The sequence below is a fragment of the Salvelinus alpinus genome, chromosome 5 (genome assembly GCF_045679555.1).
Source record: "Salvelinus alpinus chromosome 5, SLU_Salpinus.1, whole genome shotgun sequence".
In the NCBI taxonomy this organism is placed as follows: Eukaryota; Metazoa; Chordata; class Actinopteri; order Salmoniformes; family Salmonidae; genus Salvelinus; species Salvelinus alpinus.
Genome location: NC_092090.1, coordinates 33,644,079 through 33,670,515, shown reverse-complemented (window position 1 = coordinate 33,670,515; position 26,437 = coordinate 33,644,079). Strand labels below are relative to the sequence as shown.

General features: G+C 46.0%; 1 protein-coding gene across 18 annotated transcripts in view; it reads right to left on the bottom strand.

Annotated features, from left to right (window-relative positions):
- The window catches only part of LOC139575965 (tight junction protein ZO-1-like), a 149,675-nt gene that overhangs the window by 28,170 nt on the left and 95,068 nt on the right, over positions 1 to 26,437 (bottom strand). For 8 of the 18 annotated variants that reach the window (XM_071401464.1, XM_071401470.1, XM_071401474.1 and 5 more), the window contains 15 exons: positions 22,264 to 22,320; positions 19,360 to 19,484; positions 19,078 to 19,180; positions 18,562 to 18,886; positions 18,137 to 18,243; positions 17,083 to 17,251; positions 16,675 to 16,816; positions 10,464 to 10,600; positions 8,067 to 8,172; positions 7,775 to 7,925; positions 6,565 to 6,673; positions 6,187 to 6,406; positions 1,453 to 1,637; positions 1,149 to 1,244; positions 780 to 806 (listed from right to left, as the gene is read on the bottom strand). In XM_071401464.1, the coding sequence (XP_071257565.1) occupies positions 780 to 806; positions 1,149 to 1,244; positions 1,453 to 1,637; positions 6,187 to 6,406; positions 6,565 to 6,673; positions 7,775 to 7,925; positions 8,067 to 8,172; positions 10,464 to 10,600; positions 16,675 to 16,816; positions 17,083 to 17,251; positions 18,137 to 18,243; positions 18,562 to 18,886; positions 19,078 to 19,180; positions 19,360 to 19,484; positions 22,264 to 22,320 (2,059 nt within the window). The remainder of the gene's footprint in view (positions 1 to 779; positions 807 to 1,148; positions 1,245 to 1,452; positions 1,638 to 6,186; positions 6,407 to 6,564; positions 6,674 to 7,774; positions 7,926 to 8,066; positions 8,173 to 10,463; positions 10,601 to 16,674; positions 16,817 to 17,082; positions 17,252 to 18,136; positions 18,244 to 18,561; positions 18,887 to 19,077; positions 19,181 to 19,359; positions 19,485 to 22,263; positions 22,321 to 26,437) is intronic. The other 10 variants (XM_071401469.1, XM_071401479.1, XM_071401482.1 and 7 more) reach the window with 3 other exon arrangements.

Sequence of the window (26,437 nt, the reverse complement as noted above, 5' to 3'; positions counted from 1 at the left end):
AAGCACATTTCAAAACATAAAATAGAGGTAGTGTCATTATGAATGTGCGCGTGCAACTACAGACATCACAGTATAGTATAATCCGCAATGCAGGAAATGTGTTACATGTGTGAAAAGCATTGAAGTGGGATAATGCACATTCAAGAAGATAGGGAATCACTTCAAATAGATTCATGATTCAAATTGGATATAAACGTCAGGGGAGTTAAGCGGGAATGTTCTAAAAAGGTGAATTGTTTAAACATCGCTAGCCTGGCCTTATCTGTCTATCTGCCACCATAAGGTAATGACGCTATGAGAGGCCAGCTGACCTGGGTGCAGTTTCACTACTCAGATCTCAACACTATTATCACAGGATCTTTCACCACTCAACCCTGCATTCTAAACCAGCATTCTAGATTGCAGAGAGCTAACATCACTAGCCCTTACAATTTCAGTCACAAACACACCAATGGCATAAGGCATCTTCTCCAATCTAATGTAAAAATTGACATTTTAAATACAGATTATGGTGTAATCCACACGGACATAAGGGGCTTGGGAATTAAGAATGAAGACTAGTACTGTTATGAATGCAGCTGATTTTCTATAGGATATTGACTGTGCCACGGGTACATGCTCCATAACTAGCTACATTGTCATTCCACAACCTCCCTACAAGCTGAATCAGGCCATACATGACCAACTACAGAAAACACATCTACGGTACAGACCTACCACCTAGCTAACTAGCATCAATTAGCACTGATACAAACAAGTTGATGCACTTCATGACATACTTTCCACTCCTTCATGTTGCTGTGTTTCTGAAAAGAAAATACAAGGTTTACAGAGATATAGGTTACGCAAAATATGTCCAGGGCTGGAATCACTTTACATGTGGATTTTGGAGTAGTGCACTTAGGAAAATTGAAATTCAATACTGTGTTAGAATGAACACTACATGCTAAAGATGCTAGCTATTCCCTCAAGTGGACCTGGAGTAGGCAGATGAGGGCGCCCTCTAGTCTCTAACACGGAGCTGCTCTAAATACTGTGTTACTCCAGCTGTGTGTGTGTGTGTGTGTGTGTGTGTGTGTGTGTGTGTGTGTGACACAGCTGAGACAGACAGTGAGATGGCTACTAATGGCTAGCTAAAGGCTACTCACTGGCAAGCTCAAACAGGTCAGGCTGCTCTCTGCCCAGCTTCTCTCTTGCCACGTCTGCGATGGACCCAAAGATCACCACAGGCCTCAGGAACCCAGCTGGATAACAGAAGACACAAAACAACACCATATTTGACAGTATCAATGCCTCTCAAGGCCAAATTTGTAGGCAAACACATGGCTGCATTCCAATTTCCACACTAGCATACCTTTTAGAATGAAGCAATGTACTGGGAAAGCATTCTCAGTGGTAAGCTAGTTTAGGTATTGTGACGTATCCATGGACCCTGCTCTGGAGATCACCTACCCTCTCTCAGCACCACCCTCTCATAGGCAGGGAACTTGGTCTGGACCGGCTGGGCAGACAGGTCCTCTCTGCTCTTCCTCAGGTTCCTCTTGGAGGTCCGCAGACCACGGAACCTCCAGAAGTCAGCCCTGTCGCCCCCTGGCGTTTTGGGGAGGGTGTACTGCACACTGGACAACTGCTCTGCCCTGTGGGAGGGGGATTGGAGAGGTGTCAGGCAACAGGCAATGGATTCAACGATTGGATTTCAATGGAAACTGCCAACACGTCCTCAGTTAATTTTTAATTAGTGTAGTTATCCAATGTGTCATTTACGGCCCTGTTACCACTATTCTATTGTGAAATACTTCTATACCTTAATAGAACCTAGAATTCAGTAAACATTTGACTGAAGAGGACACAGGCATGGCCAGGGACACAACGTGGCAGAGTAGCCCCGGTGCACCGCGTATAATGGTTACGTTAATGTATGCATGTGATAAATATCTGTGTCACTCTGGTATGTTGGGAGCACTGTGAGGTTCCCCTGTCTGCCCCATGGTGTGGAATCTCTCTCTCTCTAAACATAGCCAGGGGCTGTAGGTCAGGCCAGGCCTAGACTCCAACAGGGACTCTGTCAGTCTGCTGTTTCATTATGAATAGATAGTCTCCTACCCTCACAGGACTCATAGTGCAAATGCCTTCTCACTAGAGCAGTTGTCACCCGTGTAATTGAGACTAGGGGTGATGTTAATGTGGCCTACTTTACACAGCCCAGTTCATCACCTTATGTTAGGGTTGTTGTTTACCATCTCTACACCGACAGCAAGGCTGCTGGTGTCTTATTTGACTAATGCTGTCGACCCCCCCACTCTAGCTACCCTACCCTCTCCTCTCCACACAGAGTAGGCTCTGCTGAACTCTACTCTACCTGTTCTTGTTGGAGATGATGTCTCTCTACTGTATTCTAACTGCTCTTGTTGAGGATGACGTCTCTCTAGTGTATTCTACCTGTTCTTGTTGGGGATGATGTCTCTCTACTGTATTCTACCTGTTCTTGTTGAGGATGACGTCTCTCTACTGTATTCTACATGTTCTTGTTGGGGATGATGTCTCTCTACTGTATTCTACCTGTTCTTGTTGGGGATGACGTCTCTCTAGTGTATTCTACCTGTTCTTGTTGGGGATGACGTCTCTCTAGTGTATTCTACCTGTTCTTGTTGGGGATGACGTCTCTCTAGTGTATTCTACCTGTTCTTGTTGGGGATGACGTCTCTCTAGTGTATTCTACCTGTTCTTGTTGGGGATGATGTCTCTCTACTGTATTCTACCCGTTCTTGTTGGGGATGACGTCTCTCTACTGTATTCTACCCGTTCTTGTTGAGGATGACGTCTCTCTACTGTATTCTACCCGTTCTTGTTGAGGATGACGTCTCTCTAGTGTATTCTACCTGTTCTTGTTGGGGATGACGTCTCTCTCCTGTATTCTACCTATTCTTGTTGGGGATGACGTCTCTCTAGTGTATTCTACCTGTTCTTGTTGGGGATGACGTCTCTCTAGTGTATTCTACCTGTTCTTGTTGGGGATGACGTCTCTCTAGTGTATTCTACCTGTTCTTGTTGGGGATGACGTCTCTCTAGTGTATTCTACCTGTTCTTGTTGGGGATGACGTCTCTCTAACTGTATTCTACCTGTTCTTGTTGGGGACGACGTCTCTCTACTGTATTCTACCTGTTCTTGTTGGCGATGACGTCTCTCTACTGTTTTCTACCTGTTCTTGTTGGGGACGACGTCTCTCTACTGTTTTCTACCTGTTCTTGTTGGGGATGACGTCTCTCTACTGTTTTCTACCCGTTCTTGTTGGGGACGACGTCTCTCTAGTGTATTCTACCTGTTCTTGTTGGGGATGACGTCTCTACTGTATTCTACCCATTCTTGTTGGGGACGACGTCTCTCTAGTGTATTCTACCTGTTCTTGTTGGGGATGACGTCTCTCTAGTGTATTCTACCTGTTCTTGTTGGGGATGACGTCTCTCTAGTGTATTCTACCTGTTCTTGTTGGGGATGACGTCTCTCTAGTGTATTCTACCTGTTCTTGTTGGGGATGACGTCTCTCTAACTGTATTCTACCTGTTCTTGTTGGGGACGACGTCTCTCTACTGTATTCTACCTGTTCTTGTTGGCGATGACGTCTCTCTACTGTTTTCTACCTGTTCTTGTTGGGGACGACGTCTCTCTACTGTTTTCTACCTGTTCTTGTTGGGGATGACGTCTCTCTACTGTTTTCTACCCGTTCTTGTTGGGGACGACGTCTCTCTAGTGTATTCTACCTGTTCTTGTTGGGGATGACGTCTCTACTGTATTCTACCCATTCTTGTTGGGGACGACGTCTCTCTAGTGTATTCTACCTGTTCTTGTTGGCGATGACGTCTCTCTACTGTATTCTACCTGTTCTTGTTGGGGATGACGTCTCTCTCCTGTATTCTACCTGTTCTTGTTGGGGATGACGTCTCTAGTGTATTCTACCTGTTCTTGTTGGGGATGACGTCTCTCTACTGTATTCTACCTGTTCTTGTTGGGGACGACGTCTCTCTACTGTATTCTACCTGTTCTTGTTGGCGATGACGTCTCTCTACTGTTTTCTACCTGTTCTTGTTGGGGATGACGTCTCTACTGTATTCTACCCGTTCTTGTTGGGGATGACGTCTCTCTACCCTATTCTACCTGTTCTTGTTGGGGATGACGTCTCTCTCCTGTATTCTACCTATTCTTGTTGGGGATGACGTCTCTCTAGTGTATTCTACCTGTTCTTGTTGGGGATGACGTCTCTCTAGTGTATTCTACCTGTTCTTGTTGGGGATGACGTCTCTCTAGTGTATTCTACCTGTTCTTGTTGGGGAGGACGTCTCTCTAACTGTATTCTACCTGTTCTTGTTGGGGACGACGTCTCTCTACTGTATTCTACCTGTTCTTGTTGGCGATGACGTCTCTCTACTGTTTTCTACCTGTTCTTGTTGGGGATGACGTCTCTCTACTGTTTTCTACCTGTTCTTGTTGGGGATGATGTCTCTCTACTGTTTTCTACCTGTTCTTGTTGGGGATGACGTCTCTCTACTGTTTTCTACCCGTTCTTGTTGGGGACGACGTCTCTCTAGTGTATTCTACCCGTTCTTGTTGGGGATGACGTCTCTACTGTATTCTACCCATTCTTGTTGGGGACGACGTCTCTCTAGTGTATTCTACCTGTTCTTGTTGGCGATGACGTCTCTCTACTGTATTCTACCTGTTCTTGTTGGGGATGACGTCTCTAGTGTATTCTACCTGTTCTTGTTGGGGATGACGTCTCTCTACTGTATTCTACCTGTTCTTGTTGGGGACGACGTCTCTCTACTGTATTCTACCTGTTCTTGTTGGCGATGACGTCTCTCTACTGTTTTCTACCTGTTCTTGTTGGGGATGACGTCTCTACTGTATTCTACCCGTTCTTGTTGGGGATGACGTCTCTCTAGTGTATTCTACCTGTTCTTGTTGGGGATGACGTCTCTCTAGTGTATTCTACCTGTTCTTGTTAGGGATGACGTCTCTCTAGTGTATTCTACCTGTTCTTGTTAGGGATGACGTCTCTCTAGTGTATTCTACCTGTTCTTGTTGGGGATGACGTCTCTCTCCTGTATTCTACCTGTTCTTGTTGGGGATGACGTCTCTAGTGTATTCTACCTGTTCTTGTTGGGGATGACGTCTCTCTACTGTATTCTACCTGTTCTTGTTGGGGATGACGTCTCTCTAGTGTATTCTACCTGTTCTTGTTGGGGATGATGTCTCTCTACTGTATTCTACCCGTTCTTGTTGGGGATGACGTCTCTCTACTGTATTCTACCCGTTCTTGTTGAGGATGACGTCTCTCTACTGTATTCTACCCGTTCTTGTTGAGGATGACGTCTCTCTACTGTATTCTACCTGTTCTTGTTGGGGATGACGTCTCTCTACTGTATTCTACCTGTTCTTGTTGGGGATGACGTCTCTCTACTGTATTCTACCTGTTCTTGTTGGGGACGACGTCTCTCTACTGTATTCTACCTGTTCTTGTTGGCGATGACGTCTCTCTACTGTTTTCTACCTGTTCTTGTTGGGGATGACGTCTCTCTACTGTTTTCTACCTGTTCTTGTTGGGGATGATGTCTCTCTACTGTTTTCTACCTGTTCTTGTTGGGGATGACGTCTCTCTAGTGTATTCTACCTGTTCTTGTTGGGGATGACGTCTCTCTACTGTATTCTACCTGTTCTTGTTGGGGACGACGTCTCTCTACTGTTTTCTACCTGTTCTTGTTGGGGATGATGTCTCTCTACTGTTTTCTACCTGTTCTTGTTGGGGATGATGTCTCTCTACTGTTTTCTACCTGTTCTTGTTGGGGATGACGTCTCTCTACTGTTTTCTACCTGTTCTTGTTGGCGATGACGTCTCTCTACTGTTTTCTACCTGTTCTTGTTGGGGATGATGTCTCTCTACTGTTTTCTACCTGTTCTTGTTCGGGATGACGTCTCTCTACTGTTTTCTACCTGTTCTTGTTGGGGATGATGTCTCTCTACTGTTTTCTACCTGTTCTTGTTGGGGATGACGTCTCTCTCCTGTATTCTACCTGTTCTTGTTGGGGATGACGTCTCTCTAGTGTATTCTACCTGTTCTTGTTGGGGATGACGTCTCTCTCCTGTATTCTACCTGTTCTTGTTGGGGATGACGTCTCTCTCCTGTATTCTACCTGTTCTTGTTGGGGATGATGCCTCTCTCCACCTCCTGGTGGTTCTTGCCAATGCGTATGGCGAGCCAGGAGCCCAGCTTGCCGTTGTAGAGGGTGTCCACTACACGGAACACCTCTCCCTTGTTGAAGCTCAGGCCGTACGGAGACTCCTTCTCATACTCAAAGTGGGTCCGGATGTAGAACGAGTCACCCACATCTGACTCCACTATCCGACGGTAAACTGGAATTGAGGGAAAATGGTAGAAGAAGAAATGAAGTAGGGAGAAATGTTCAGGTATACAATTGAAAGTGTGTGTTTCTGTGTAAACTCAAACCTATACACCCTGTCAAGATCGCAACGTGCATTTATCTAACATCTGTTTTCCCCATGTTACTCACCATCCTTCTTCTTCTGGGCCAGAATGGTGACCTCTTCACCCCTAGGAAGGTCTAGGAGGAACAGCACAGCCTCCTCTCGGATGATGTTAGCAAAGTCTACGTTGTTTACCTACAGAGAGGAGGGAGAGAGAAGAACAGAGACTATCAGTTCTCCAGGGTTCAGGCCCGTCTACTTCCCCACCTCAACGCCCTGCGGTCCCCCAGCACAATATCACGTTTATTTACCCTGCTGCAGAGCCAGCGTTTGAACCAGGAACACATGGGGTGAATCATAGAGAACAACCTTTATCCTCCTCAGAAAGGAGACTTCAAGTCTTTATCTCAACTAGTCACACTGTGAAGGCCAGGAAACACTCACAGGCTCCCTGCCCAGGGGTGGAAAACAACATCCTGGGCTGTGTCTGAAACGGCACCCTATTATCTATAGTGTACTACTTTTCCCTACATAGTGAAGAGGTCAAAAGTAGTGCACTATATAGTGAATAGGGTGCCATTTGGGACACAATCCTGGAAGCCCACTCATAGGGAATAGCACAGAGCCTAGAGATGTGTTTGTACAGCAGGGAAGGAGTCTAGCAAAGAGGAGGAGTTAGTCCTCCCCACATACCACCTTGACCCATACTGTGGTGTGGGAGGAACACAAAGCATGGTGTGTTTCGTTAAAATGTGTGGCTAGTGATAAACATGATTAAATGAATCCAACTCTGATATCAGAGGGGACTTCCATCAACAATACTTCAGACAGGGCCTGAGAACAACAACAACGACCTCTATTGTGTGGTTCAGAGTAAACAAAGGAAAGACAGAGAAGAGAAGAGCCAGGCGATGACCTCAGACTGATTCACCGTAATCACCATTTTCTATCTCACATCACTATGACCAGCGACAACACAGTAGAGGTCATTGTTGATCCACCGGCTAGTGGGTCACATAGTTTCACAAAGTGTTTCCAACTAAGCGTGGGCAGCGATGAGAACGTTACCAGAACGACAGCAGATGTTCTCCAGCTAGTACAGAACAGAACATACCCTTCAACACTATCTTCTGTGGAAAAGAACAAACCACATATCCGTCGCAGTTTCCAAAGAGAAAACTTTACAATAGCCTTGTTGACAAAAATGTGACAATCATAAAGTGATGAAACATACCCAACAGCTAATAATAATAAAACGTGTAAAGCAGGTACTACTGTATGAGATGGACTTCTTACCCTGAGAATCTGGTCTCCTTCCTCCAGACCTTCCTTGGCAGCTGGGCTGTCCTCCAGGACTCCGGCTACAAAGATGCCCACGTCATTCCCTCCGGCCAGCCTCAGGCCGACACTCTCCCCCTTCCTAAACTTCACCAGCTTCATACTCGGCCTGCATGGGGAGTGGGCATCATACACAAACAGACGTTTAGATACTACTGTTCTACAGGGAGCTATTACAATTCAGCTAATAACACGGTACTGACATAAATGGTAATAATAAAATGTCTTTAACAGGAAGACTGAGGATTACCTGAGGATGCTGTCATCATGACCAGCGCTGGGTACTGGGGCATCAGAGGGGCTGACTGGAAGGTCCACATCAGGCTGGCCAGGCTGGGCATACACTGGCTTTGGTTCTACAGGACCAACACACACACACACTTCAGTCACATACTGATAGTATGATCACACACACATGTAAACACACTAACCTGGTAGAGGAATGTGAATGTAGAGATGATGACTATCTGAGTTAGGGTTAAATAGCTACGGGATAGGAATGGGTCAACATTACGTAACACTAGAGCAGGGTTCTTGAGAAACTCAGTGTTTTCCTGGGACACAAGCTCATGAAAACATGAGATTTGGTTTGAAGGGCCCCCCGATCTCACGGGCAAAATACACTATACATACAAAAGTATATGTGGACACCCCTTCAAATGAGTGGATTTGGCTATTTCAGCCACACCCGTTGCTGACAGCCATGCAATCTCCATAGACAAACATTGGCAGTAGAATGGCCTTACTGAAGAGCTCAGTGATTTTCAAAGTGGCACGGTCATAGGATGCCACCTTTAAGTGCTGTGAAGTGGAAACGTCTAGGAGAGACAACAGCTCAGCCGCGAAGTGGTAGACACCAAAAGCTCACAGAACGGGACCGCCGAGTGCTGAAGCATGTAAAAAACGTCTGTCCTCGGTTGCAACACGCACTACTGAGTTCCAAACTGCCTCTGGAAGCAACGTCAACACAGTTTGTTGGGAGCTTTATGAAATGGGTTTCCATGGCTGAGCAGCCGCACACAAGCCTAAGATCACCATGCACAATGACAAGCGTTCGCTGGAGTGGTGGAAAGCTCACCGCCATTTGACTCTGGAGCCGTGGAAACACGTTCTTTGGAGTGATGAAGCACACATCTGGCAGTCCGATGGACGAATCTGTGTTTGGTGGATGCCAGGAAAACGCTACCTGCCCCAAAGCATAGTGCCAACTAAGGTTTGGTGGAGGAGGAATAATGGTCTGGGGCTGTTTTTCATAGTTCTAGTGAAGGGAAATCTTAACACTACAGCATACTACCGATATTCTAGACGATTCTGTGCTTCCAAATTTGTGGCAACAGTTTGGGGAAGGCCCTTTCCTGTTTCAGCATGACAATGCACCCATGCACAAAGCGAGGTCCATACAGAAATGGTTTGTCGAGATCGGTGTGGAAGAACTTGACTGGCCTGCACAGAGCTCTGACCTTAACCCCACCGAACACATTTGGGACGAATTGCAACACCGACTGCGACCCAGGCCTAATCGCCCAACGTCAGTGCCCGACCACACTAATGCTGTTGTGGCTGAATGGAAGCAAGTCCCCACAGCAATGTTCCAACATCTAGTGGAAAGCCTTCCCAGAAGAGTGGAGGCTGTTACAGCAGCAAAGGGGGGACCAACTCCATATTAATGGCCATGATTTTGCAACGAGATGGTCGATGAGCAGGTGTCCACATACAATGTTGTGTATTTTAGTGGCCCCCTCTTCACGGTGGAGAGAAAAATTGAAGTTTTAAATAGAATTTCCTGCAATTCTACACATTTTTGCCATGGGGTGTAGAGAATTCTTTGCAGTTTTAAAGCTAATTTCATGCAATTATATATATTTTGCCATGACTTATGCCATGCTAATATGATATTTGAATGAGAGTGACTAACAAAATCAATGGGGGCCCCCTGGAGGTCAGGGCACCTGGTCGGTATTAGTTTATGACAGTGGAGGCTGGTGGGAGGAACAACAGGAGGACTGACTCATTGTAATGTTTGGAATGGCGTCAAACATGTGGTTCCCATATGTTTGATACGGTTCCATCTATTCCATTCCAGCCATTACAACGAGCCTATCCTTCTATAGCTCCTCCAAGTAGCCTCCTCTGGTTCTTGATTACTACAAGTTTACTGTAGATAGATGGCTATACTAACTTTGCAATAAAAAAAATGGTATCTGACATGGCTAATTGAGTGACTGTTAGTGACTGACATAACAAGAGAAAAATTGCTGATGCACAACCACATTTCGAAATTGCACCTTGTGAATTATACTATTCTAACTCTCAACAGTAAGTTGAGACCCCGGCTGAGTTCCTAACCAAAATAAAAGTATATTATTTTACTCTGACATGTCACGACCCACCATTAACATGTCTGTGATGACCCATACTTTAAGAAAGGCTGCACTAGAGGAATGGACTAGAGTACTATGAACTGGGCTTTTCTGATATGTGGGACAAGGAGTACAGAGTGCATTCTAATCCAGGGCGGAGGAGAGGGGGAAGCAGAGAGGGATAGGCACAGTACAGAGGAGTGTCAAGGCCTGTTTTGGTTCAGGCAGTTAGACAGGTGGAGGCAGCTGTGGAGGCAGCTGTGGAGGCAGCAGGGGCCCTGACTGACCTGGCAGCGGGGGCAGTTTGTCCTCCCTGGCCAGTGGCTGGTCGCTGATGGCCTGGATTAGGGCCTCCTGGGAACCTTTAACAGGAGTCGACATCACCCCGGGCTTGGAAATCCTCTCCTCATCTCGACTTCTGTGGCTAGAAAAAGAAACAGTTGATTATTTATTTTGGGTTTGTTCATTATTTCCTTTGTAGGCCTACCCTGTGAGATGAAGAATGGTAGCAATTATGAAGAGAGAATAGAAAGGTGGATGGATGATTATTATTATTTTTAAATATAGGAGACAAAACAATGTGGCACGCCCTCTGCACCCTCTCCACAGAGAGCTTCCTACACAGGCTGCTTGGAGAAGGTCCTGTTGTTTTATCCCAGGGACGCAGCTACAGTGACGGAGTGTGTGATCTGTGTGTGTTGTTATGAGAGCGTCGTGTTACTGACATCACAGCGTGGAATGAGTGATAAGGCACTAGGAACAGTAAAGAACGGCCAAAACAGTAAGCAGTTAAAAAGGAGGACGGCCGTCTTCGACTCAAACTATTTGAACTACACGTTTATAGGGTCAGACCTAGTCTCTGCTGGCCTCGGTTTCACCTCTGCATCAGCAGCAGAGCAGACTCCAGGTGCTTTCAGCTGTGTGGTCTACAGACTGTCCTCTCAACCCTACAGTATCACTGACAACCACACAGAGACCAGAAACACTACTCGGTCATACCGAAGCAGACATTTTTTTTATTTAAATGTTTTGATTGAGAGCTGTGTGCATTACAAATGATTCATTCCATTTCCCTTCTCAACCTTCTAACCAAACCACAGCAGCAGTACTGTATACCTGCCAGAGCCAGTCCCAGCTCCAGCTCACCACAGCCAGGCACTGAGTGTTCAGATTCAGATGTGTGAATGCCGTGCTCTGTCTCTGCAGCTCTATTCGGCTGCTTCTTAGAACAATGGGTTCGAATTTCAGCCTGGTCACATGACCCCGAAGCTGGCACAGCACTCCAGCCAGCATCCAGCAGCTTTTTACACGGGAGGAACGTAGCGGTAAGCTACACTACAGCCTGACTGTGCCACCATCTTACACCCAACACTCTCCCTCCCTCAAAAAAGGACTTTAACAGGATAACATGCACTCACTTCCCAAAGACAAAATCAGACTCAAAACAGCAGCAAACCACAAAATATTAGCTTGAAAAGTGAAATGGGGACCCTTGCCTTTCTAACATTCAATTTCCTGTCTTTGTGAGAACAAATGAAAACACTCCATAAAAAATGGGGAAACAAATGGGGGAAAAATATACACACATTTCCTAGATGCAAAATGCTTCTTTTTTAGTTGAGTCAGCGACATTTAAGATTTTACTGAGTAATTCACAACACATCGACTTCATTTTCTCCTCATATTGAAAAAAAATGGAGACTACCTTTTTATAATCCATATCTATTTCATACTTTGAATGAAAACTACAAGTGACAAATTGCAATTATTCAACAGTGAAACTCCTGATAATGTGTTTATAGTTCAGAGTGCATTGGGGACTGTAGAAATAAAGAGATATTAAAAAGGGATGCAGTACATGCAGAGCAGTCTGCGCTGCAAGGGATGAATTTCAACAAAGCTGTAATCGCCTGTCTGTCTGTCTATTTGTCCGTCCGTCCGTCAGTCAGAGAGGGCCTATTGGCCGGTCCTGGCAGCAGCCCTTGTCCCCGTCCTAAATCTCCCGTGCCCTCCCTCCCTGCCCTGGGCGGAATGGCGTTAAGAGGCAACACATCAACTAAACATAAATTCCTACGTAGTGCTGTCCTTTCACCTTGCCTCCCTCCCTCCTTTCTCTCTCTGCTCTCCTTTTCTAAACACAACAGTACACAAGGACCAAAGCACAAATCTGCAATCTGTGTCTTATTTCCTCCTGTGGTGTCAATCTAAGGTTACACTGTATAAATGGACATCTCAACCCAATAATCTTGTTGTGATAAAATGTGTTTTGCTTAATGGAAAGAGGGATACTTTTATTTTGTAATTCCCACAGACCACTGTCGTAACAACCGTCTATAATGGGACTGTTGCACAGCTTTATTTTGTTATTTGAGGAAAATCCCTTACAAAACTAAATGCAGGAGGCTAACTAACACTACTTCACAGTTCAATGAGGTACTCTCACAAATACGTTTTTTCTTTCACCTTTATTTATACAGGTAAGTAAACTAGTCAAGTCTTGGTTACAATGACGACCTGATGGCATATTAGGGAATGTTTTCTCACAGGGACAAGAGAAACATTTAACTATAGAGAAAACCTCAACTATGTGAACCGTCTGATTCTGGGGCAAATCTCTGTGGGAAGTGTGTCAAATTCCTGCCTGGCATCCTACATAGCTAATACATACTGTGATGAGTCCTGCATGCATACTGGTCTGGTTATAGCCAATCCCTGCTGACACTCACCATTTAGTCCCTCTTGCCTGACATTCATAAAGTGCAAACAGAGTATGGCTTCGAACTAGACTAGCAACATTCAAACCAAGTGCTCAAGGCTCATCAATACAAAGCACAAGGTTCAGGAATACAACATGTATTATGTTACTCATTGTGTACGTACACAAAGACTAGTAACACCAATTCAATATCCCCAAACCTAAAGGCTAACTCTGGAAAGAAAACAAGTTTATTGAGCTACATCTAAGTACTAACCTAAACTCTAGGATGGTCTCAACAACAACTGGCAGGTTTTTTTGTGTGACATTGTGACACTTACAGTGGGAGTATTCTGTGTAAGAATGTCCCTGCGTTCCTGCATTGAGACAAGAATTGTTATTCCACAGTGTTGTTGACAGTCACATTGGGGCTGATTTACGGCAGTTGGTTACTGGAGTGGCTTGGTGACAAACAGGCAGCTGTAAATCACTAACAATTGGTCCCTCCAGATATCTAGCATCTATCTAGCCAGGCATTCATTCCAGCCTCTGATGACGAATTGACTTTAAAGCCATTACACAATTTTCCCATTTCAGATCAATGGTACAGCTGCTTATCTGCATTAACGCCATCATATCAGGATGTCTACAAAACACTACAGTACAGCAGCACTGAGGAGGGAGCTAAAGACAAGGTACAACAGGGGACTAGGGGATGCTAAATCTATGTGAGATCTCTGTCAAATAAATAGGACTGTTCACTGTGATTCAAAACGAACACACAGAACCAATGCTTGCAGAATCTGAAATGAGTAGGGCATTTTCAGGTATCTGACCCTCCATACATGTGCTCTGCAGCAGAAATAGCCACACCAGGAGAGGACATGGTAAAGTTTGGAAGCAGAACACTTGACTTCTGTTGTGTTTCGTTTTGAATCCAGGGCTTTCTTTTCTACAGAGCCTCTCCTCCAGGGCTCAGAGCCTTCCGCCAGAGAGAGAGAGAGAGACACACACACGAGCTCCATCTGGGCAATCCATCCCCATCCTGGTTAATTGCTGTGATACGGCAGGCCGTGTGATCACAAACCAGCAGCAGCCTTTCCTTCCACAGCTCTATCCCTCCCTCCAGCCTCTCTGGCGTCAACACGCTACATAGTCAGTCTGAGAGGAACTGTCAAGCCTCGCTCTGTAAAGGCACCTCATCTACTGGTCTACTTCTCTGTCTAGCGACTATCTACTTAGCTACGCAGGCAGCTACGCAGGCAGCTATGCAGGCAAGCCAGTCGCCACTGCTACATGTCTGTCAAAGCCGGTTACTGCATCTCTCCACTGCTTTCCATGCAAACTTACTTTAGCCTCCAACTGAAGAGATGGAAAGAGAAAATGTGCAACAGAGGAAAGAAAATACAAGACATTCAATTGACTGGGAAAATGGAAGAAATGAAGCACATGTTAATATTTAGACAGTTTATCAAATATATAGTTAACATTGTACTGATTGATGCTCTGGCCCATTCCAGGCTGGTGGTGGGGGGTTTCTTCAGGTTCTGATGAGTTATTATGGACACTGTATATAGGGAGACTATATGGTGAGCTATAGGGAGGGGTGCAGGGGACGGGACATCGATGTGGAAAAGCATCAATATCCTCTCCTCTGGCTCGCTGTGACCTCTGACCCCTACAGCAGGTCATTATGGGACTGCTGGGCTTAACCTTTCTAGGACACACGTTCCGCTAGCGGAACCCCCCCACAATATTCCGCTGAAAAGGCAGCGCGGGAAATTCAAAAATATTATTTTGAAATATGTAACTTTCACACATTAACAAGTCCAATACAGCAAATGAAAGATAAACATCTTGTTAATCTACCCATCGTGTCTGATTTCAAAAAAGCTTTACAGCGAAAACACAACATATGATTATGTTAGATCACCCCCAAGTCCAAAAAACCCAGCCATTTTCCCAGCCAAAGATAGGAATCACAAAAAGCAGAAATAGAGATAAAATTAATCACTAACCTTTGATGATCTTCATCAGATGACACTCATAGGACATCATGTTACACAATACATGTATGTTTTGTTTGATAATGTGCATATTTATATCCAAAAATCTCAGTTTACATTGGCGCCATGTTCAGAAATGCCTCCAAAATATCCGGAGAAATTGCAGAGAGCCACATCAAATAACGGGAAATACTCAAACTTTGATGAAAGATACATGTTTTGCAGAGAATTAAAGATACACTTGTTCTTAATGCAACCGCTGTGTCAGATTTTTTTAAACTTTACGGAAAAAGCACACCATGCAATAATCTGAGACGGCGCTCAGATATAACAACATTTCTCCGCCATGTTGGAGTCAACAGAAATACAAAATTACATCATAAATATTCCCTTACCTTTGATGATCTTCATCAGAATGCACTCCCAGGAATCCTAGTTCCACAATAAATTGTTGTTTTGTTCGATAATGTCCGGTATTTATGTCCAAGTAGCTACTTTTGCTAGCACGTTTAGTAAACATATCCAAACGCTCGCGCAGGTCCGAACTCGGACAAAACTTCTAAAAGTTATATTACAGGTCGAATAAACTGGTCAAACTAAGTAGAGAATCAATCTTCAGGATGTTGTTATCATATATATCCAATAACGTTCCAACCGGAGAATTCCTTCGTGTCTGTAGAAGTAATGGAATGCAAGGCGATATTATGTGGAATGCGCATGACCAGGAACTGGCAATCTGCCAGACCACTGACTCATTCCCCTCTCATCCGGCCCCACATTACATTTACATTTAAGTCATTTAGCAGACGCTCTTATCCAGAGCGACTTACAAATTGGTGCATTCACCTTATGATATCCAGTGGAACAACCACTTTACAATAGTGCATCTAACTCTTTTAAGGGGGGGGGGGGGTTAGAAGGATTACTTTATCCTATCCTAGGTATTCCTTAAAGAGGTGGGGTTTCAGGTGTCTCCGGAAGGTGGTGATTGACTCCGCTGACCTGGCGTCGTGAGGGAGTTTGTTCCACCATTGGGGTGCCAGAGCAGCGAACAGTTTTGACTGGGCTGAGCGGGAACTGTACTTCCTCAGAGGTAGGGAGGCGAGCAGGCCAGAGGTGGATGAACGCAGTGCCCTTGTTTGGGTGTAGGGCCTGATCAGAGCCTGAAGGTACGGAGGTGCCGTTCCCCTCACAGCTCCGTAGGCAAGCACCATGGTCTTGTAGCGGATGCGAGCTTCAACTGGAAGATCACATCACAGTATAAGCTTCATTCAACGTTCTACAGACTGTTGACATCTAGTGGAAGGCGTAGGAAGTGCAAACAGATCCATATCTTACTGGGATTTGAACAGGCGATGAGTTGAATATCGACCAGCCTCAGAATTTCCACTTCCTGTTTGGAAGTTTGCCTGCCATATGAGTTATGTTATACTCACAGACATAATTCAAACAGTTATATATGCAATAATATGCATATATTAGCATCTGGGACAGAGTAGGAGGCAGTTAAATTTGGGCACGCTATTCATCCAAAGTAAAAATGCTGCCCCCTATCCCTAAAAAGTTAAAGAGGTACATCTTTCTGTTCTATTCATCCTGTGTCTTCATTATCTATTGATACACAGCCCTCTAGAAGTGCTGGCGATTAACACTAACTTACGGGCTTTAACATGACGCATGATGAGGCTTGAGTTGCAGCGCTGTGGGTGTCTGTGTGATATGTATGACAGCTGTGTGTCCCATGATGATTGTGTCATATATACTGTATGTATGTGTGTGTGTGTGTGTTTTCCATACCTGCCATTGCTAATCTGCCGTGGTGAGTGTCGGGAGGGGTCCGAGGGCTCAGACCGGGTAGGGGAGCGGGATCGGCTGCCCCGTGCTCGATCATGGGATCGACTGGAATGGTCTGATGTCAATGAATGAAGTTCTGAAATGTCTGTTAGAACAAAGTGGTGTTTAATATGACGATTGAACCATGACAAGTAAACTAAGGAAAAAAGCAAAGAAAAAAAGAAGAGAAATCAATAGAAAAAGGATTCAGTAGTAAGTTTTCCTTTTCAGATACCTCTGGGATATTGCACCCTCATAATATCATGCCATATTGTGAGCTAAACAAAACGGTGTTAATCAATATGAGGTCGTTAAAACACGAGATTGATTGAGGTTAACGTCCTATAGAGAACGCACTGAGCTCCATCTCACCGTCTCGGTCGGAGTTGTTGCAGGAAGGAATGCTGTCGTCCATATCGGGGATGTTGAGCAACGTGGCTCTGTCGTCTCTCTGCACCACCATCTTTAACTTGCCTTTTGACCTCTCGATCAGCTTCTTAGCATCTATTAACGACAGGTTCTCGGTCACTGTCCCGTTAATCTGGGAGAAAAAAAGAGGCTGTTTAAGGAAGGATTCATTCTCATCATTGTACAGTTTAACTTTGGACTCGTGCAACAGCACACATACACCAAAGCCATACAGTACAAGACCTATAATGACGTTTAAAAATGTATGATATGTTTTAGCAAAACTTCCACATGCACAGTGCTTTACGTATGGTCACTTGCAGTGAGACTGACCATATCATATAATATTGCATAAAAATGAAATCACCACTCCCTTGTTTAAAATGTTTATATGGGAAGGCTAAAGTCCCACAACCACATGTTATCCCTCTTTCTTGTACACGCTTTCATAGTTACTACACTTGGAAGACTCGAGTTCTATACAAGGACTCTCTTTTGAACATAGTGAAGTGGACTAAAACAGTCAGAGTTCAGGGTGTACCTTCTTGTGATGAGGTAAATCTTTCCCATCAGCGACTGACTAGTCAGGAACAAAAGAGAGTGATGGAATGCATGGAACGCCTGGCCCTGCTTGAGGACTCAGTAGCATACTAATGAACTTTGACGTCCCATTACAGGCATCTCTCTCAGAGGGAACATATAAACAGCGTGGCTAGAAGTCATAGTGAAACGGTGTGTTGTGTTGATGAAGTCAGTGTAAAGGTATGACATTGTACATCCCTCCCCTCTCTAACTCTTTGTGAGGCCCTGGCAACCTTCCAATATTTACACTAGCTTACTAGTGAATGCATGCCCAAAATATTGCCTCATGTGAAGTGGTATGCTTAGTATATTTCTGCTCTGCATCTCAGCTCAGTGTCCGTTTCTTTGTGTGCCCGTCCCAGGATTTGAACCGGTGACATTCCCACTCCAGGTCATCGTCTATAACGACCAGCCCCATCATGTCTCTGGTTCTCACCTTCAGCACCACGTCTCCCTCCTGGATGTTTCCGTCCCGTGCTGCTAGGCTCTCTGGGGAGATGTCCTTCACAAAGATGTGGCTGGCCAAACGCAGACCATACTCTACTTTAAACAACAACAACAAAACAATATTAGCAAAGTACTGTGCAATACCACACCTAAAACTGTAGGGTCAAACTGACAATGCAAAGGAAAGAAAATCGGGCCTCCCGAGTGGCGCAGTGGCTTAAGGTACTGCATTGCAGTGCTAGCTGTGCCACTAGAGATTCTGGGTTCGAGTCCAGGCTCTGTAGCAGCCGACCGCAACAGGGAGATGGGGCGGCGCACAATTGGCCCAGCGTCGTACGGGTTAGGGGAGGGTTTGGCCAGCCCAGAAAGAAATCATTCATGCTGAAAACCTAAGCTGGACATTGCGGTGCCCACCTTCATTCTTGCGGGACTTGACAAGGGTGACTTTGGCTGGGCGGGACGGTGTAGAGGACCCTTGGGATCGGCCGGAGCGGGGCGAGATGCTCCTCTCTCGCGAGGCACTGTGTTCCCGCCGGCTGCTGTTGCTGCGTTCACGCTCGCGGTCGTTCGTCCGCCTGCTGGCCGTGCCCCCGCTCGCCGCTCCGTAGGCGCTGGTGGGCCCGCTGTGCTGCTCGCAACCATCGTCTTCATCCGTGTCCTCTTCCTCGTGCTCGGACATAGTCTCCCTGTCCCCCGGGCGAGACACCGGGATCTGAACCTTCCGTTTTCTTCGGATCGTCTGGGGGGGGGGGAGAGAAAGAGACATATCATCATTCTCAACAACCTCAAATGACCTCTTATCAACTCAATGAAGTGAGAAACGTGTCTAAATCCCTGGGGTGGCATTCATAGAAGAGGAATGTACTTGCTGAGGGCCATAACGTTAAGGTTAGCCTGCTGTCCATTCCCCTGAGGAATACAACAACTCACTATTTTTGCGTTCTTTCCACTCTTCCGAAGCTGCTGCACTGCGTACGCATGCTCTACGTTGTCCATGGACACCGCGTTGACCATTACCACACGGTCATTTTCCCTGGAAGGAGAAGAGAAACAAGGACGCTCAATCACGGTCAGGATCTACATTGACCACTCCCAAATCAGGACCATAGAGGTAACATATAGGGCTGGTTACCCAGACACAGATTAAGCCTAGTCCTGAACTAAAAATCAGGCTCACAGAAAATCTCAGTTGAAATTGTTTTCTGCACTTACGATAAGAGTCCTTCTGCTGGGCCTCCCTTCAGGACGTCGGAGATGACAATGGAAGTCTCACCACTCTGGAAGTGAGGGTTGTCCCGGCCCCCTGAGATGGCTATGCCGAACCCAAACCCTGGGGCCTACACACATCACACAACAGAAGTTGGAGACATGACGTCTGGGACAACAGTGCATGTTTTCTTCATTTCATCCATCTGGGAGTTTTGCCTGAATGCACTTGATGAACATAATACTGTACACAGTAGAAGGATACATACTTCCTCAGTTCAGTTAGTATAGCAGATTTAATACATAGGAAAAAAACACAGCTACTCTAAACTCTAGTCATTTTATTTAAGCACAGTCAAAAGCTATAAACCATCCCTTCATGTAGCCTAGATACAGCAATAGGATTAGTGTGTGTTATGTCCATGGTTGTCTCCTGAGAGAGAGCGAGAGGTGTCTGGCACAGTGATCTGATCTGCTCTCAGGTCTCTCTCCTCTCTAGTCAGTCTGTCACCTCTGACTGTAGCCTCCATAATCACAGCCAGCCTGACTCTGTCCTGACTCCTGATCTCCTGACAGATGGCCAGGCCAGGACGCCACTCAGGACTGGAGATTGAGAGGAGAGACACTTATAGTAACCGTGGTGGTGATCCGCTCGCTGGCACAACCACACATTGACAGCATGCCTCTAGCCTGGTCCCAGATCTGTTAGTGCCGTGTAGCCAACTCCTATGGTTGTTGTTATGTTATTAAACATTGCACTCCTCCAGACAGCCAATGAGATAATCCCAGTCAACAATTTGTCTACACGTCACCTGAGGTTTCACTAGTCTAGTCCTGTGAGTGTATGTCATTGAAAGGTGTAAACACCAAAACTGTTATAACATGCTTTACTACAGTGCAATCATGGGGTAAACTCATTTAAGTGGTAGGCCTATACCAGTGTAAGTGGGATAATAATATGGTGTTGTAAAGGGAGCGGGTGGTGCCAGAGTTATGCCTTCACCACTGTCAGGATTCTACTCGTTACAGTAGTTGTTCTGCTTTCCAATGCGGACCAAATGAGAAATTCAGTGTTTTCCTGTGTTTTCCTGGGACCAAAGCTCCTGAAAAAGGCCCCCAAGGGGGCCCTAAGCGAGATTTGGTTCGGGGGGCCCACCTCACCTTGCGGGCAAAACATTTTTAAAAGTTAATTTCGTGTAATTCTACACATTTGCCATGGGGCATAGAGAAAACGTGTCTGTTTTGAAGCAAGTTTCATGCAATTGTACACATTTTGCCATGACTTATGCCATGTTGATATCTGAGTGGGAGTGACTAACAAAATCAAGGCTTCAAATATGTCTGTAACCGGCAGCATGCCGACCTGTTCCCTGTCCTGTCTCTTAAACAATGACAATACAGGGTTCTTATACCCCTACCCATAGTGCATTTGACCAATGAAAACAAGGCATTTCACACACTGATCAATTAACATTCAAAAGACATGAATTACAATCTAAACGTCCTTCAGATCATAAACATACTTGAATATATACCAGCACATATCTCAATAACTGTCCTAAACCATGGTTAATGAATAACTAGACTTTGGGGATATGCGCCCTAACGCACCCCACCTGCCCGTCAATTCTCTGAACAGGAAATGAACAGAACTGAACTGTCTTCAATAAACGAGGAAATACAAGGTAATCATACACATTTCTGACGATCTACCTTCACATTTTAAATTAGCAAACAATATCACATTGTACTTTTGATCACTTAATGTATGACCAGAAACAGCCTATATTCAAACCGGGAGATGCAGCACAACAAGAGTTTTCCTGCAGAACTAACGGCCGGCGCTCCCAACTCACTCTAAACACACCGTTTCTCACCTTTTACAGGTGACCGGCAACAATCAAGAGGACATCTCTAACCCACATTATTATCAATAAATAAATGTGCTTCTCATCAACCGTAAATCATCGTCAGTGTGTGGTTATTCATCATTTCTTTAATTCAAGTGATGGGGGACATGGGACGATCATCACAGTGACATGACAAGAGAAAAACTGCTGATGCACAACCACATGTAGAAATTGCACCTTGTGTATTTTACTATTCTAACTCTCAACAGTAAGTTGAGACCCAGACAAAAAAAAGTATTGGCAATTGGCAACATAGTGTACAATGGTCAGTGAACTTTAATTCTAATTTTAAAAATTATGAAATCCATGGATAAAAAAATAAAAAAAGACAAATATTTATATAGGGTACTAATAGTGATGGGCAGGGGGAAAAAATGCTACGGTTACATATCCGGATATTATTTTTGACCACATATCGTATCTTTTTGACAGTTATCGCAATAGTATTTTATTTGGTTTAGTTATTTTTGCACACTTTAATTTCCATGATTGATCACATGTTCTCATGGCTTTCTCAACCCTCTGCAGCCGACATATGGTAAGCAATATGTTCAGAACATTGAATTGCAATACAAATCACAGTATCGACTCGCAATACATATAGAATCGTGAGAATTGCAATACATATTGTATCTGTACCAAAGTATCGCGATAATATCATATCGTGAGGTCACTGGCAATTCCCAGCCGTAGGTACTCACATAGACCAGTTCATGTGTAGTCTACACAACATACAGTATTCCCTGTGATCTTGGAGTGTCATGGGGCTGGCTGCCAACAGGAAGAGAAGAGAAACACACAGGAAGAGGACGCTACATAGCTCTCTCTTCCTCACCGCAGCTTCCTGACATCTGTATGCTGGGCCCATTGTGTGTTCCATCAGCACACTTCCTGATCCTGCAGCTGGCCTTCCCGGCACAGAGAGAGGGATGATGATGTAGGGATGGAGAGGGCTACATAGGAATGGAGAGAGAGAAACGGAGAAAGGTAAAACACTTACTCTGTGAAGGGTCACTGTGTGCTGTTCCCATATTACAGTTTCCTCCATCGCTGCGCTCTAAGACAGGGAGAGAGGGAGAGAAATGTCACTATCATCATTAGGGTAATGAGGGGACGTGGTTAACACTATGATAATGAGCATTCCCGAACCAGGGTAAAAGTCCACAGGAGGTAATGTATGCAGCGCCAGGGTAGAAAAACGATACTCAAAAGGAAAGGATTTTCTTTTAAAGGCTGACAGAGAGATTGAACTTTTGGTAGACCTCGGAGTGTCTCTGGGTGGCTGGATACTCAGTCACGGTTTTAAAAGCCTATCATGTGCTCACTCCGTTTGCAGAGCACTTGTGATGGTCTGGGTTTCATGCTGAGAGGAGACGGAGGCTGCCTGGAGGGCAATGCTCTTTACTGGGTACCCAGCGGACTGACAGAGAGAGGAGAGAGAGCCTGAGGACCATTATACCCCAAACACTGACTGACTGCACCACAGACCACTGGGATGTCACCACTGCAGTGTTACTTAACACACAGACATGCACACACACACACACACACACACACACACACACACACACACACACACACACACACACACACACACACACACACACACACACACACACACACACACACACACACACACACAACAGCAGCTTCGCAACCGTTGGTTCCCACATGTCCGTGTTACTGCATCACTGGGGGTGAGACAGACCCTGGAATTGCTTGCACTTTTGTGAGTACCAATGTGAAGTGTAATCTGCACACATTATAGACGTGTGTTGCACAGAGTAGACAGCCCGCACAGATTCAATCTGGTTCACAATGCAAGTGAACGTTTGTTTGCTATAAAAAGATGGACAATCTTCAGTTTGTTTTGAGGTTCATCCTAGGTGAGCAAGGTCTACCTGGACCTCAGTGCTGCCTGCCAGTGTGGATTAAGCTAACAATAACACTACAAAAGAAACACCATTGACCAGACAGACAGTGGTGGTGGATTCATCACACAAACAGGCAGCTCCCTCCCTCTCTGGGTCTAACACTGTCCTCTGTCCTGTCCTCCCCACAGTACTGCTCCACCCGTGACTGCGCTTTGGCCTGCAGCTTTAAATCACCGCTCTGCACCCACAAATCCACTTTCAGAAGTCTGACTGATGCACAACAAGCCCTTCTGGTATCCAGGCATTTAGCTGTAATGATACAGCTGCTCTAATGCAGAGGAGCTGCGCTGGAGAAGAAAAAGAAGCAAACACCTAACAACATTATGACCAACCTCCTCTTCATCATCACCACAGTAATCATCATCAGGACTATTACGGTCTGCTCTAGACAGTTCCATGTTTAGTCTGGCTAATGCTGAGTGGACCTGGTGAAGACAGCACAAATATGAGTCCCAGGTATTTGGTGCCGGGCCCAGAAATGGAGATGTTGGTTTGGGAGAGCTGAGAAGCAGGGTGGAGACAGCCATGGAGTTCACAATAAGTGACACAGCATAGCCTTCTTTCATACTAACATGTCTGGAATGGCCAAACTGGGAATATTTTACTAATATTATATGAGTAAGAAGTTACAGGATTAACATGACCAGCAACATCTATTTTTCCTCAGAAATCCTGTTTGACTCAGTTTGAGTGTTGTCAGGGTGTGGGTAGGAGAAGGGCTAGTGTTGTCAGGGTGTGAGTACAAGGGCTAGTGTTGTCAGGGTGTGGGTAGGAGGAGGGCTAGTGTTGGCAGCGTGTGGGTAGGAGAAGGGTTAGTGATTTCAGGGTGTGGGTAGGAGGAGGGCTAGTGTTGGCAGCGTGTGGGTAGGAGAAGGGCTAGTGTTGTCAGGGTGTGGGTACAAGGGCTAGTGTTTTCAGGGTGTGGGTAGGGAGAAGGGCTAGTGTTTTCAGGGTGTGGGTAGGAGAAGGGCTAGTGTTTTCAGAGTGTGGGTAGGGAGAAGGGCTAGTGTTTTCAGGCTGTGGGTAAGGAGAAGGGCTAGTGTTTTCAGGGTGTGGGTAGGGAGAAGGGCTAGTGTTGTCAGGGTGTGGGTAGGAGAAGGGCTAGTGTTTTCAGGGTGTGGGTAGGAGAAGGGCTAGTGTTGTCAGGGTGTGGGTAGGGAGAAGGGCTAGTGTTTTCAGGGTGTGGGTAGGAGAAGGGCTAGTGTTTTCAGGGTCTGGGTAGGGAGAAGGGATAGTGTTTTCAGGGTGTGGGTAGGAGAAGGGCTAGTGTTGTCAGGGTCTGGGTAGGGAGAAGGGCTAGTGTTTTCAGGGTGTGGGTAGGGAGAAGGGCTAGTGTTTTCAGGGTCTGGGTAGGGAGAAGGGATAGTGTTTTCAGGGTGTGGGTAGGAGAAGGGCTAGTGTTGTCAGGGTCTGGGTAGGGGGAGGGCTAGTGTTTTCAGGGTGTGGGTACAAGGGCTAGTGATTTCAGGGTGTGGGTAGGAGAAGGGCTAGTGTTGTCAGAATGTGGGTAGGAGAAGGGCTAGTGTTTTCAGGGTGTGGGTAGGAGAAGGGCTAGTGTTTTCAGGGTGTGGGTAGGGAGAAGGGCTAGTGTTTTCAGGGTGTGGGTACAAGGGCTAGTGATTTCAGGGTGTGGGTAGGAGAAGGGCTAGTGTTGTCAGAATGTGGGTAGGAGAAGGGTTAGTGATTTCAGGCTGTGGGTAGGAGGAGGGCTAGTGTTGGCAGCGTGTGGGTAGGAGAAGGGCTAGTGTTGTCAGGGTATGGGTACAAGGGCTAGTGATTTCAGGGTGTGGGTAGGAGAAGGGCTAGTGATTTCAGGGTGTGGGTAGGAGGAGGGCTAGTGTTGGCAGCGTGTGGGTAGGAGAAGGGCTAGTATTTTCAGGGTGTGTGTAGGAGGAGGGCTAGTGTTGTCAGGGTGTGGGTAGGAGAAGGGCTAGTGTTGTCAGAATGTGGGTAGGAGAAGGGTTAGTGATTTCAGGGTGTGGGTAGGAGGAGGGCTAGTGTTGGCAGCGTGTGGGTAGGAGAAGGGCTAGTGTTGTCAGGGTGTGAGTACAAGGGCTAGTGATTTCAGGGTGTGGGTAGGAGAAGGGATAGTGTTGTCAGAATGTGGGTAGGAGAAGGGCTAGTGATTTCAGGGTGTGGGTAGGAGGAGGGCTAGTGTTGGCAGCGTGTGGGTAGGAGAAGGGCTAGTGTTGTCAGGGTGTGGGTAGTTTGTCAGGTTGTGGGTATGTACAGTAAGGTCGTTTTGCCCGGGTGTGGGTATGTACAGTACAGTACGGTAGTTTTGCCAGGGTGTGGGTATGTACAGTAAGGTCGTTTTGCCCGGGTGTGGGTATGTACAGTAAGGTCGTTTTGCCCGGGTGTGGGTATGTACAGTACGGTCGTTTTGCCCGGGTGTGGGTATGTACAGTAAGGTCGTTTTGCCCGGGTGTGGGTATGTACAGTACGGTCGTTTTGCCCGGGTGTGGGTATGTACAGTAAGGTCGTTTTGCCCGGGTGTGGGTATGTACAGTAAGGTCGTTTTGCCCGGGTGTGGGTATGTACAGTAAGGTCGTTTTGCCCGGGTGTGGGTATGTACAGTAAGGTCGTTTTGCCCGGGTGTGGGTATGTACAGTAAGGTCGTTTTGCCCGGGTGTGGGTATGTACAGTAAGGTCGTTTTGCCCGGGTGTGGGTATGTACAGTAAGGTCGTTTTGCCCGGGTGTGGGTATGTACAGTAAGGTCGTTTTGCCCGGGTGTGGGTATGTACAGTAAGGTCGTTTTGCCCGGGTGTGGGTATGTACAGTAAGGTCGTTTTGCCCGGGTGTGGTTATGTACAGTAAGGTCGTTTTGCCCGGGTGTGGGTATGTACAGTAAGGTCGTTTTGCCCGGGTGTGGGTATGTACAGTACGGTCGTTTTGCCCGGGTGTGGGTATGTACAGTACGGTCGTTTTGCCCGGGTGTGGGTATGTACAGTAAGGTCGTTTTGCCCGGGTGTGGGTATGTACAGTAAGGTCGTTTTGCCCGGGTGTGGGTATGTACAGTAAGGTCGTTTTGCCCGGGTGTGGGTATATAAGTGTTCTCTTGAACTCCCCATATCTCTGTAATGAACACAGTTAACCCCTTGACCCTAATTTTCATGGCAGCTCAATGTGGATGTTATTCATGTCCATAATTGGCGCAGGCAGGGTTTGTGCTGCACCTCCCTCCCACTGTCTGCCCCTGAGACTCCCACATTCGGCCCACCATTATCTGTGTGTGGGGG